This window comes from Notolepis coatsorum (genome assembly GCF_963971535.1).
Source record: "Notolepis coatsorum genome assembly, chromosome: 15".
In the NCBI taxonomy this organism is placed as follows: domain Eukaryota; kingdom Metazoa; phylum Chordata; class Actinopteri; order Aulopiformes; family Paralepididae; genus Notolepis; species Notolepis coatsorum.
The window spans coordinates 21639216-21653259 of record NC_140179.1 but is presented as its reverse complement, the minus strand read 5'-3'; the positions used below and the strand labels follow the sequence as shown (position 1 = coordinate 21653259).

Here is a 14044-nt window from a genome sequence, read left to right as displayed (position 1 = left end):
GAGGACTAGGAGGACTAGAAGGACTGGACAGGGAGGACTAGGAGGACTAGAGAGGGGAAACAGGGACAGAGGCCCGCGGAGGCGGGCTGGGGACAGGGAGGACTTAGAAAACAGGGTTAAGGCCTTGGACTGGGCGAGGGCTGGAGCTGCTTACAGGGAGGAGTAGGAGGGCGCAGGCTAGACGTCTGGAGGAGAGCGCGCCGGCTCGGAGAGCGCATCTGGCGCGGAGGTCTGAGTGGTGCGCGTCTGCTTGGAGTACGCGCCGGTACGGAGAGCGCATCTGGCGCGGAGGTCTGAGTGGTGCGCGTCTGCTTGGAGTACGCGCCGGTACGGAGAGCGCATCTGGCGCGGAGGTCTGAGTGGTGCGCGTCTGCTTGGAGTACGCGCCGGTACGGAGAGCGCATCTGGCGCGGAGGTCTGAGTGGTGCGCGTCTGCTTGGAGTACGCGCCGGTACGGAGAGCGCATCTGGCGCGGAGGTCTGAGTGGTGCGCGTCTGCTTGGAGTACGCGCCGGTACGGAGAGCGCATCTGGCGCGGAGGTCTGAGTGGTGCGCGTCTGCTTGGAGTACGCGCCGGTACGGAGAGCGCATCTGGCGCGGAGGTCTGAGTGGTGCGCGTCTGCTTGGAGTACGCGCCGGTACGGAGAGCGCATCTGGCGCGGAGTCTGGATGCGCGTATGGATGCGCGTCTGGAGTGAAGAGCGCGTCTGGCTCGGAGGTCTGGAGTGGAACACTGGAATACCTCCCGTAGAGGATTAGAGAGCGCAGTACAGTGTCTCCCTCCAGGCAAACGGCGACAGGTGGCGAAGGCTTGAGCGCATCTCACGCCGGAGATGAAACAGCATAACAGACAGAAACAGAAACTCCCGTAGGAGCCTACAGATTGAGAACCTCCCGTAGGAGTTTGCTGATAGAGATATGATACGGAACGACCCGACCAGGACTGAGGGGAAGAGCGAGGTATTTAAAGCCCAACAGGGGCGCTAATTAGAATACACATCAGGTGCGTGATGGTAATTGATACTCGAACTAGAAGTGTGAGTTCGGCACGGACCAATCAAACACATAATGACAGATAGTCCAAGGGTGTGGGCTGCTGAAGAGCAGGCGAGGCTAAACGGGCGCGAGGGTGGGGGCTGGAGAAGTGAGGAGAGCAGGGAATTAAAGGTCCAGGGAAAGGCGAACCTCACAGAGAGAGAGAGAGAGAGAGAGAGAGAGAGAGAGAGAGAGAGAGAGAGAGAGAGAGAGAGAGAGAGAGAGAGAGAGAGAGAGAATGTAACACAAGAGGTCAGATGTCAAGAGACTGGTTGTTCAGTTGTCTAATTTAGTTTTGAGTATCCATGGCTGGCTTTATGTTGACCTACTTTAAAAGACGTGACTTGAATTCATCAACAGGCAGCACGCCCACTCATAACATGAATGTCTATGGTGCATGTACTATTGAAATAACCATAGCTTGCTAAATTTTCAACCGATTTACAAACGGTTTGGTTTATTACAAACGTTATTAACGTGGCTATGATTCAGGATGCTTGGACATGTTGAAATAATTTTCATGTGAAAGTCCATTATAAGTATGCAGTATGATAACTACATCTCTGACATTTACAAACCAAACCGTTTGAAAAATCGGTTGAAGATTTAGCAAGCTATGGTTATTTCAATAGTACATGCACCATAGACATTCATGTTATGAGTGGGCGTGCTGCCTGTGGCAAGATGGCCGCCATGTGGCAACGTCGGTCTCCATTGGCCAGCAGCGCAGGTGAGTCATCTAGCCTTTGTGTGTGTCTGTGATAACGGCCTACCGTGAGCACAAGGCGCTGGAGGTCGTCTGCGGGGAGGAAAGAAGGCTTGCATGGGGTGTCTGTGGAGGCGCTGGCTGGACCCACTGAGGAAATGAAATACATAACAAGTCAGTTATTATTATTTTTTTTTATCATTATTATATATATTTTTTTAAATAAATTATATAAATTATTTATTACATATTACTACAACTCTGTACATACATCTGATCTTATACCCAGTACATTACTATTGTGTTGACCAAAATATGACAAACACGTTTTTTCAATAATCCTATGTTGTCCTAGAAACAAGAACATACGGTTATTCTATAACCATAGTTATATGAGTATAACGAGCGCTCTGCTCGTAGTTGAACTGTCCCTTTATCCAGTCTCATAATGAATAATTTTCTCCACATGCACACACCCATCCGCCTGGCCACAACCACTTCCGCTCCTCTACATAAGCGGGGTCGTGGCCACACCATCAGCTCCTTCCCAAGTCTTTCACCACCGAAGGCGAAGACCACGGGGCCCTCAGTGAGTCCGAGCAGAGCGCTCGCTATACTCATATAACTATGGTTATAGAATAACCGTATGTTATATATCGTAATAGCTTACGCTCTGCTCGTAGTGGAACACAGGAGCTGAGCAGAGCAGAAGCTCAACAGATGTACCCGCTGAGGCCCCCCACAACCATCAGAACCGGGGAGGACCCGAGCCCCCTGGACCCCCCTAGAGGAGGATGGGAGGGAATCGGATCCGACTGTGCGAAGAGGGTTTAGCACCTCAAAACGCACAGGGTGAGCAGACCGTGGGACTTACCTTCACACAGAAGGACCCGCGACCACTCAGGCACGCATCCCACATGCCACCAGGGAACGGACGGGAAGCAAAACACCCCTGTCACAGCCCCCAACATGACGGGGTCGAAGGTCAAGAACCCAACCCTGTGGCAAGGCCGTAGCAGCGGAGCGCGGAGGAGGACCCAGCCCCAGGAACAACCTGAGGGCCAGGATCCCCCGAAAAAAGGGGGCCCAGTGAGGACAACAAAGCCGTAGCATCGGGACCCCACCAGACGGTCACTGGTGACACGACTCCCCACATCACCAGCGTATCGGACAGGGCCCAAACCAAGAGCAGGCCCTTCCCCCCTTGGCATGCCGCTCTGAAGCACTCCACAAGAGGCTACACCCCCACAACACTGTGGGGCCAGTCGGCGCGCCGGGAAGACAACCCCCAAAGAGGTTGATCCCTCAATCCAGGCAACAGGCCCCAAGAGCATAACTCGACCTGTGCCCGGAGCACTGCGGACTAGACAGCTGGCGCCTAGAACAGTACCCCGGCGGAAGGGGCGTTCGGTATGCTGTGCACCATGTGCAACCTCCACAAACCCGACCCCTCCAGCGGGGTCGAGGTTCAAGAGAAGGCCAACACAATTGGCAGACGTCATGAAAGGTGCGGGGGCACACTCACGGGCAAACGGGGTCAAGCCCGGCCTCAACCCGAGAGTCGACTCTGCTACCAACACACCGGGGAACCAACCACCCCCCTATGTTTAGTTTAACAGGAGGCGGTTGTTCCTTTAACCCACCAAGAAAAAACTCAGAAACATAACTGCGCGTATACACCGGCTATACAGGCAGTACAAGGGTTAACCCAGGCCAACAGGTCGACGAGAACGAGTTCGGACCTGGGCCCGGCGGACCGGGACCTACACGGGGATGCCAGAGGGGTTCAACCGAAAAAGCTCCTCGACAGCCCCCTCCCATCCCCGCCCAGCAGGGGGAGGGAGGGGTGAAAACAAATGGAGAAGGACCAGGCCCCCTAACACAGTGCAAGGTACAACACAGTATGGACCAAGCACATCACTGTGAAGGGCAACTCGTAGTGGCATACATATGACACACACATCCATGATAGCAATCCCTGCGACGCCCGGGCTGACCCGGCATTTTCCCCCCGGAAAAGCACAAAGTCCTTCGGGGTACCAGAACAGCAGATCTGCGCCCCGGCGGACAACGGGTGAACTGACCTGGTCCGGCGCGACCAGAATCAGTCCCGTGTCCTAGTCACGCCGCCATCCCCAGTCCTAAGAGGGGGGTAGGTACGCGCGTCGATCCAAAACATCACAGAGGGCGCCACCAAGATGGTCAGCATGTGAATGCACTGCACCTGGTGGCCCACCCCACGGGCGTGAGACCCCTCCGCCAATGTTTTGATCTACTCCGTCATCTCCCCCCGGAGATGAACGTGAGCCGTCGAGTCTAACCTAGTACACTGGCGCTCGGTAGAGATAAAAAATCTCCTTCCCAGTCGCCCGCATAAAAAAACGCAGTTTCTATGAATTGGGCAACCAAGGCGCGCTAGCCCATAACGTGGTTCCACACCAAAAGCACCCAGGGCCTGCGCTATGTACACATCGAGACCCAAAAAACACATCAATGGTAAATTCTAAGAAAACCAGACAACGTTCCCTCCATGCTGTCTGGGACAAGCAGCAGGAAGCCGGTCAAATAAGACACAGATATGGGTCCCATATGACGCGTCTGACTGAGGGTAAAAAACCCTGTCAACACCGCTCTGTACACAAGAGGGAAGACAGAGAATCCCCCAGAGAGACCTCCACGTGAGTAACAATTGAGAAGATATATGTAGTTACTGAGCCAAGTGACCAAAGGCCCAATACACATTCCAATAGAGAGCAGAGCAGAAAACAAACAGTTTCCAACGCATCGCATCACCCAACCTTGACAATGACAGTGGTCCGTAGTACGGAGCCTGACAGAACTCACGGCAGTCTCATGGCCAATAGAAACACGCCCAGTGACGTATTCCATGGCCGGGTAAATCCTGTGACCCACGTATCCTAATATGGCGTGGGACCAGGGAACTCCCCCCCCCCCCCCCCTTTCCCCTCCCTGTGACGCGCTGACCCCACAGCTCGACAGGGAGACCGACGAATAAGAGGTCCAACCCCCTGGCCAATCAGTAAAAAGGGGGGAGGGGTTTATCAGTTCACCCCCTATGACCCCACACCCCGGATACGATGAAAATAACAAGCAGCGCATGACACCAGTTGTCTAGCATGCTACATGAAAAGCGCATATACCTCTAGGATAAAGCTTAACAGTTTGCACGCCAGCCACAGACGATAAACACGTTTGTGTAAAAAACTGGTTTTTATACAAGGCTTAGGCTCATGTGCGAAAAAACTTGCCAGCCGCATTTTTATACCTTTACCAAGTAAAGAAAAAACAACAGACGTTAAAGAGAGGGTCCAAAGACCTCTGTACAATAGCTACATATGTGATCACTTCTCTAGGCTAACATTCAACCTAGTTGTGGACTTGATGCCACGTTTCCTAAACGTAACATGAATACACACAACCCCTCAGATAAAAAAGGTAAAGTTCACTCTTACTACTGCAAGAAGAACGCCGTATTTTATGATGAGAGGGAGGGACTTTTTATTTAATGTTGGGGGGGGGGGGGGGAAACAGGGGAGTCACTAGCGCCGCCTGCCGCGTGCAGAGCACCGTTTGCCCCCACGGGGAGCCGGCCCGTACCCTCCGGGCGTGGGACGTCTGGCTGCAGCGGTCGCGGCACTCCCTCCACTCCTGGCCTTCTTGGCGGAAGGCCCAGCAGCGGCAGCGGTGATGGTGGCAACGGCCGCAGGCCTCTGCTGGCGTTGCTTCCTCCGGACATCACCGGTGGCATCGGGTCGGGGGAAATGGGGCTGGAGCACGGAGCGCTCCTCCTCCATCTCCCTGCAGGCTGCCGTCATCTGCTGCATGGCCGACCCGAATAGTCCAGCATTGGAGAGGGGGGCCGTGAGCAGCGGAATCCTCCTCTGGTCCGGCACCCGCGCCTGCTCCAGCCAAAGGTGCCGCTGGATGAGAGTGGCCAGGGCGCGCTCCTTCCCGGCGGCTATCACCTGCAGCTGGGTTAGGTGCAGGAAGGCTCCAGCCGCCTGGGCGTGAAGATACCGTTGATGGTCATCTAGTACCGACCCGCCCGCCATCAGCCCCGACATGTAGCGCGCCAGCTACGCGATGTTGGAGGTCGCAGCCAGGCTCTGTGTCGAGGCGATGTACACCTGGTCACTCCACGACGCCAACTGCCTAGCCGACTTCCCCTGGGGAACCGGCCAACGATGCCTTACCCGACCCCGCTTATGTAGAGGAGCGGATGTGGGTGTGGCCAGGCAGATGGGTGTGTGCATGTGGAGAAAATTATTCATTATTAGACTGGATAATGGGACAGTTCCACTACGAGCAGAGCGTAAACTATTACAATATATAACAGTCCTGGTCAAGGAAACTATAAAAGAACCTGGTATTCTGACCTGATGACCCTTCCTTCTTTTATAGTTCCCTTGTTATAGAACGCTGGTGTTCTGACCTGACGACCCTTCCTTCTTTTATAGTTCCCTTGTTATAGAAACCTGGTATTCTGACGTGATGACCCTTCCTTCTTTTATAGTTCCCTTGGTCCTGGAGACTCACCAAGGCATGTACTATATAATCCAAGAAACCCTCTCCCCCTCATCCCCCTCATCCCTCTCTCTCCCCCTCTCTCCCCCTCTCTCCCCCTCACCCCCCTCTCTCCCTCACCCCCCTTCAGCGTCCACTTGATGATAATCATTACCTTTGAGGGTTTTCAGGTGTTGCACGGCCATTCGCAGCACAGTGAGTTTGTCCAGTTTGCGAGCCGTGGGATTAGAGCTGGGGATCGTGGGATTAGGGATCATGGGATGACATCTGGGGATCGTGGGATTAGGGATCATGGGATTAGGGATCATGGGATTAATGATCATGGGATTAGGGATCATGGGATTACAGCAGTTGGGGATCATGGCTGCGAGCTCGTCGATGAGGTTGTTCATCTTGTCTCTTCGCCGCTTCTCTATCTGGCTGTGAGGCTCCCTGCGAAGTGTATTTGACAAACAAATAGCCTCTGGTCACATTCTTCCAATATCTTTGCATTGTGTTGCATTTTGTACTTTAGTTTAGTATATTGTATATTTTGAATAGTGTTTGGTCTTTATTCTTTTTACTTTTATTTACTTATGAAGCACAATCTTAGGGGGCTCATACATAATGTAATGTAATGTACCTTATTTGACAAATAAAACAAAACTTGAACTTGAAACTTGAACTTGAACTATAGGTATATATATATAGTTATATAATAACTAGAGTGCATTAGGCTTTGAACTTCTCCAGAACTCTCTTGGCAGAGCCTGAGGTGTGGCCAGCAAGTGCAGTACCAAGCAGGGCTCTTTTGCCTAGAGGTCACTGTTTGACTGAGTTACAGATCCAAACTTTAAGTAATGGCTTGTAATTAAATGAATGATGGCTATGAACGTGTACATGGGGGCAGTTTACCTGAGGCATTTCATCTTGACCTGTTGATCCCCTCCGTCAGACCTGATAATAAAATATGGAACATAAGAAACACATTTTTATTATTTATTTATAACCAGACTGGAAAACGTCCAAGGACAACGATGTAAATAAGTCATTGCGCCTTTTTCGTTCCTATCCTTGACAAAAGCAAAAGTAATGTGAGTAATGATCTGTATATGTTTTGTTGTCTAAAATAAATACCAAATACCAAATACTGTTTTCAGGAGTTCAAAATTAAATAATAACACCTTAACTCAATGGAGGCCAAACCCGAGATAAGTCGGGTTAACTCGCCAGCGGTTGGGCGCCAGACCCGAGATTTTGGTTTTGGTCGTTTATTCCTTTATTCGATATTTTTATTCATTATTCATCCAGGGACCTTGGTGTTACCATAGGGAATGAGTCTGAGGTCGCCAAAGTGCAATACCGGCTGCATCCAGCTAGATGGCGGTATTGAGCACCCTTTGTAACCTTGTATCTTGGCCTGTGTAATGGCCAAATGTCTCGGGTCTCACATTTCCTTGTCGGGCGATTGGAGCGGTTCTCCTGGTTCCATTAAAGCGCGTAAAATATCCCTGATCCATATGTTGTGGTGGGTTATGCCGTGGACAAAATGGACATCGGATGTACCAGATGGCGATCAAACAATTGGAATATTATTTTTGGAATACTCCCGATCACAGGTAAGGACTATCTGGCGTAAATTGCTTGATCCTGCAATGCTTTTATACCGATCAGGCTGATAAGCGTTTTTAGTGTTCAATACGAATGCCGTTACTGCCAATCAAATAATCAGAAACGACCCCCCCCCCCTTTCATGCATTCATGATGGAACATAATACCTATGATATAGATTTGATTTTGGAATAATAGCGTGTACAGGCAAGAAACGGCAACGTCTATAGTACATTTACATTTACATTTAGTCATTTAGCTGACGCTTTTATCCAAAGCGACTTACAAGTTCTGTACGACAAGCCATCAGGAAGGGCACAACTCTATCAGCTGAGCAACAATGTTCATCAAAGTGTTGAGTGCTACAGTGTAGGTTAGTTTATTAGGACAAGTGCATGACAGTACGGTTAGTTAGGGTTAGATTTTTTTTTTTTTTTTTTTTTTTTTTTTAATTCAGATAATGGTTGAAGAAGTAGTAGAATTGACATATAAGGTTATAACTCAGCATTTCGGGAATTACCCCAGACCGCTCTAAAACCATACTTATATTCACCACGGTATAACACAGGAACGTATGGATGGAAAAATGTATTCTTTTTCACATATTGAACGATAGATAGGTGATGTCAAATGGGCCATAGTATTGTATCCATAGCTATATAGAATATAGTTCTGTATCACACTAGCTCCCGCTCTGCGTCTCATTGCATATATCTCGCTTCAGCATATATACACTGAATACATTTCAAAATGTACCTTTAAATGCCAGCATTTCTTGTTGGGACATAATTGGCCCCTTATTACTAAATATGATCTTATACTCAGTCAAGGAGGGGAACTTCCATAAAATTGACAATATTGCACTCATAACAGTCCTCCTTAAAAAAGACAAAGACCCCAACGAGTGCGGTAGTTATAGACCTGTAAGCCTCCTCGGAACAGATATCAAACTGTACTCTAAGGTATTAGCCATCAGATTACAAAAGCATATGACGTCTTTAGTTCACCCGGACCAAACTGGCTTCATAGGAGGCCGCCTGATCACTGAGACGTATACTGCACGTACTTGATGCCGACAAGGAGGACACCATACCTAAGGCGATGCTGTCCCTGGATGCTATGAAGGCCTTTGACAGGCTGGAATGGTCGTATCTGTGGGCAGTGCTAGAAAGGATGGGGTTAGGAAAAGGATTCATCGATATGATTAAAGTATTATACAAAGACCCATCGGCCATGATTACAACAGGCACAATCATCTCTGAAATATTTCCGGTATCACGCTCTGCCAGACAGGGTTGTCCTCTTAGTCCCGGACTGTTCAATCTATCATTAGAGCCTTTAGCACAATATATAAGACAATCCCAATCCATAGAACCTATCGTAATCAAGGGCACACAACAAAAAATTTGTTTATATGCGGACGATGTAATATTGTTCATGAAAAACCCCAACACCACATTGCCTCATCTGCTCAAGTTGATTGAGGACTTTGGTGATTTATCGGGATTTAAGATAAATTGGCCGAAGTCGGCTTTCCTTCCACTTAACACCCCTGCAAAAAAAGATACAACCCTCCCAGGACAGATACCGATGGTAAAACATTTCAGATGCTTGGGAGTGGAAATATTCCCTACCATAAGACAAACGGTGAAGCACAACTACACAAAAATCCAAAACAAAATCAAAGACGACCTTGATAGATGGGCAAAACTTAAGAACACAGTACAAGCACGGATATCAATAGTTAAGATGGATGTACTACCTAAAATCAACTTCTTCTGTTCAATGCTACCGTTACCCCCTCCAGAGGGTTACTGGAAAAGATTACACTCCTCCACATACAAATTTATTTGGAATAACAAACCACCACGTATAAAAAGATCCACCGCACAGAGAAATAAAGCAGATGGTGGCATGGCATTTCCAGATTTTTTCCTATATTTTAAGGCGTACTCATTAAGTCCATTGACAACATGGTTTGACTCCCAAGCATTAGCATCTTGGAGAAAAATAGAAGAAAACATAGTAGCCCCACATAGACTGAAGGACATAGCATACACTAAACTACCAATCAAGCACTGTGAATGAAAATTTGGCCCCATAATTACTCATGCGATCCGGATATGGCGTGAATCACAAAAAAAAAATCCTAACCCACAAGAATGGCACAATCATACTCCCTTATTCAATAACAATGTTCTCTTAATTGGAAAACGACCTATAAGATTCCCTATATGGGAAGAGCAAGGCATACACTCATTAGGGGATGTTTTTAACAAACAGGGTTTTTGTAGTGATAAAGAAATACGCAAAAAATGTAATCTCACCAAGTCCACATGGCTTTTTCACAAACAGTTAGAGCTATGTTTGAAGTCTCACGGTGTTCCATTAGACAGACCAATTGAACACCACAGATACCACAAATTCTTCTACTCAAGAGAGACATCGAGAGGTTTTGTTTCAGAATTTTATCATCAATTACTAACGTCCTCGTATGAAACCCTCCAACTTGACTCTGTCTGGAGGAGGGATATACCAGACCTGGAAAATGACTTTGATTGGCAAGGAGCCTGGGCAAATGTCCGACTTACATCAAGGAACCCGGATCATCAACAAATCAATCTTAACTATATTCACAGGACATACTTGACTCCTATAAGACTGTGCCGAATGGGGCTCAAACAAGATTCCAAATGCACCCAATGTACAAATGGGGACGAAGGGACATTTATGCACATGTATTGGGACTGCTCACCAGTTAAGGCATTCTGGAAAGATGTGACCCAACAAATATCAAAACTCGTATCTTGGAATATACCTGTACACCCCTCGGTATTGCTGTTGAATGATGTTTTTGAGTTTGCAGTGAATCCACAGCTAAAGAGATTGGTTTTATCGGGTATCACAGTAGCCAAAAAGCTGATCGCATCACGCTGGTTTCAACCGGAAAAAATGTGCCGTAAAGTTTGGTTTCTTACATATCTCGATGTAATTTACCATGAAATATCTACAGCAAGAATTCTGGGTCTCAATGAATCCAAAATGTCAATGTGGTTAGAAGTGGTGGAGAGAATAAAAGCTAGCTTATAATGGTAGTGTCTGGTTAGGTGCGAGGGATAGTGGAGGTACTTCTCAAGGTGGGGTCCGGGAGGGGGGGGTTCGAGCTGAGCATATGTGTGTAGGGTTTTTTTTTTTAGATAACAGGTATTATGGGTATATCTTATATAAAACAACTAACCAAAAGGTGATCTCATTGGATGTGCCCTGACAATTAATGCTTGTATATCTTATCGTGTGTTGTCATGTTTGTTTATATGTTTGTTTAAAAAATAATAAAAAAATAAAATACAAAAAAAAAATGCCAGCATTCATCTGGCCACACCCCCATCCGCTTACCTATATAAGCAGGGGTGGTGCCACACACTCATCTCCTTCTCAAATTTCATCACAAGCAACGTGTTGCTCATATGCCCACTTGACGTGGAGAAAAATATTGGCTGGAAGAGCAATGTTTACGAGGAAAGGAAGAACAAGGAGATACGTTGACATCATATCTTTATTTTCTCTCTCACTATTTTCGAGAAAATACGGCAATATTGTCTTCGTCACTGGAGTGTTTGGAAGATGGTGATCATTCTAAAATCCTCCACCGGTTTTCGTATTGGGAGCACGCCGCTGCATGCCTCTCAACTGCAGTTCCTTGCTGTGTTGGTTGGGGTGAAACCTTTCAGGACACAGCTGAACTGTAGGACGCGCCGCTGTTGTGAGAAGCAGTGGGTTTCAGGTTGGGTGAGTACTGTTTGCTTGCGGCTCCACTTGTCTGTTAGTGCTATGGGGGCTAACTGACAATGTTTACGAACACCGGCCCCAGTTTAAGGTCTTTTGTTCAGCCTCTTAGGCAGCAGCGGAAGACCTTGATCTGAAGCCCATTATAGTTTAACTAGTGGGCCACGACCATTAACACTGGTGATCCCTGTGTTTTCTGGACGAGTGGATGTCTCTCTGTCACCGTGTTAGGCCCCATCTTTCATATCCAAATGAGAGTATTCCCTCACGAGGAGATATGGGCATAGATGTTCATTAGCGGAAGATCTGTGTTCAAAGTCAGCTACACAGGCCAGTTGGGTATTGTGCTGGCTCCGTCGGGTGTTGGTAAAATCACCGTTGTAAAACTGTGTTAACATCTTGTTTCTCTTTTCTCTTAAAAAGTGAGGAGGGTTTCAGAACGGCGGCCTGTCTGGGTGAGTGTTATATCATTGTGTACAAGTTCACGTGATAGCTGCTTAGCTTACGTGCTAGTGGTGGCCTACTGTTAGCCAGTCAGCTGTTAGCTGCGGCGCTAGCCTGCTGTGATCACTAGGTGGCCTATCTAGGTTAGGCTAGGAAACGTTAGCTTGCTGCTATCGCTGCTTAGCTTACGTGCTAGTGGTGGCCTACTGTTAGCCAGTCAGCTGTTAGCTGCGGCGCTAGCCTGCTGTGATCACTAGGTGAGTAGGTGGCCTACCTGGCTAGGCTAGGAAACGTTAGCTTGCTGCTATCGGCTGAGGCCCAGCGCGGGGTGGCTCCGGCTCCTCGCGCGCCGCCGCGGTTCCCAACTCCCCTCTCCCTCACGGGGAGAGGCGGGGGGCATTCGGCTCCCCTCTGGTCGCGTGCGCCGTAGCGTAGCAACCGACGGTTGGAGCGGCCGTTAGCTTAATGCTACTCTGTTGAACGTGCTTTGATTATAACATGTTTTAACACTCTTGACTACGACGTCATCTTTGACAGAGGATGTTCGTCGACCCTGCCCTGAGCCAGGACGGCAAGGATTGCGTCAACAAAGGGGACCGTAGCGACGGGTTGGAGCGGCGACGCTGGCCGGGTCGGCAACACAGAATGGCTGTGTTTACTACGGTGCCTTGAGACTGCACTTCGTTGATCTACGCTCCGGGTAGGCAAGGTTTGGCCAGACCTTATACACTGCTTCTGGCTTTCCCTTCTAAATGTTTTGTAAATAACAATGTTTTCCAAAACGAGTGTTGCTGCACTACATTTAGGATACGACGCGAGTTATGTGTGAATTGTCTTGTCACTGGTATTTAGCTTCTCCATGCAAATCGGGTTGTTGTTACAGATGTGAAAATGATCTGGTTTGTTGTGTTGAGAAACATCATGTGTGTTTATATGTACCGTGTACTCACAACTAAGGGGGTTAACTAACCTATAAAGCTATGCTTAGTGACAAATGAGTAAAGAATGATTCTTTTCTCAGCCTGTAATGACAATGAACAGTGTGTTCACATATTAACAGGTTTTCCTGTTTTAACTGGCCGTATTAAGGGTAAAGTAGGAGGATTGTGTTTCCCCCCGGTTCCCTGGGGACTTCTTCATCCTCCTATCAGACATGTTGTTGCACTACATTGTGTCACTGTGTGGTAGGGATGCGATGTAACCCTTAGCTTGATTGCTGAGGTTGTGCTACAACTGCTGGAGAAACTTTATTTTCCTAAAAGAAAAGATTGTTTGGTCGCTTTCGTGTGTGTTTAGCAAGGCATGTGGCCGATACTAATCGAGAATTAAGTATTCTCTCATTATGAAAAACGGCGTTCCTCTGTAGAGTGTTTTTGCCATTTTTTGTAGGTGATGATGGGTTGTGTGTGTCATGTGACCTACAACTGGGTTGGACTGGCCACAGAAGCACATGTGTAAGTTTGGTACCGGGGCTCTTGAAGAGCCCTCTCTATTCTGTGTTTTTTCCTTAGTAAAAATCAGATAGCAGGTTAGCTCATGCGCTGTGTGAAGCTGTCAGACGCTTCATGGAGCTGACTATGACTGTGTCATACTCTCTTTTTGTCATTACATCGTATCATGGGTGTGGGGTCGTAAAGGGGTGAACTGGTAATCTTTCCTCCCCCCTTTTTTCTGTTGGTCAGGGGTAAACCCCCTGTCCTTCAAGGTTCCTGTCACATTGTGGTTCGGCAGGTTACAGGGTGAGGGGGGGGGGGGGGGGGATTTTCCTGGTCCCACGGCCTGGAATATTGGGCGTGTGCACCGCAGAAATTCCCCCGCCATAGAGTATGTCACCGTGCGCGTCTCTGTTGGTAGGACTTCCGTGTGCTGTTCAGGTCCATGTGATGGATCTGTTTTGGGGGGGTGGTCAGGGCTCCTCCTCACCAAGCTCCTATTCGGG

At 48.3% G+C, this 14044-nt stretch overlaps 1 protein-coding gene across 1 annotated transcript in view; it reads right to left on the bottom strand.

Moving 5' to 3' along the window:
- The window catches only part of LOC311241967 (basic helix-loop-helix ARNT-like protein 2), a gene marked incomplete at both ends in the record, with an annotated part of 90522 nt that overhangs the window by 40246 nt on the left and 36232 nt on the right, over positions 1 to 14044 (bottom strand). The window contains 3 exons of the mRNA XM_084330924.1: positions 1808 to 1890; positions 6440 to 6717; positions 7180 to 7221. Of these exons, the coding sequence (XP_084187050.1) occupies positions 1808 to 1890; positions 6440 to 6717; positions 7180 to 7221 (403 nt within the window). The remainder of the gene's footprint in view (positions 1 to 1807; positions 1891 to 6439; positions 6718 to 7179; positions 7222 to 14044) is intronic.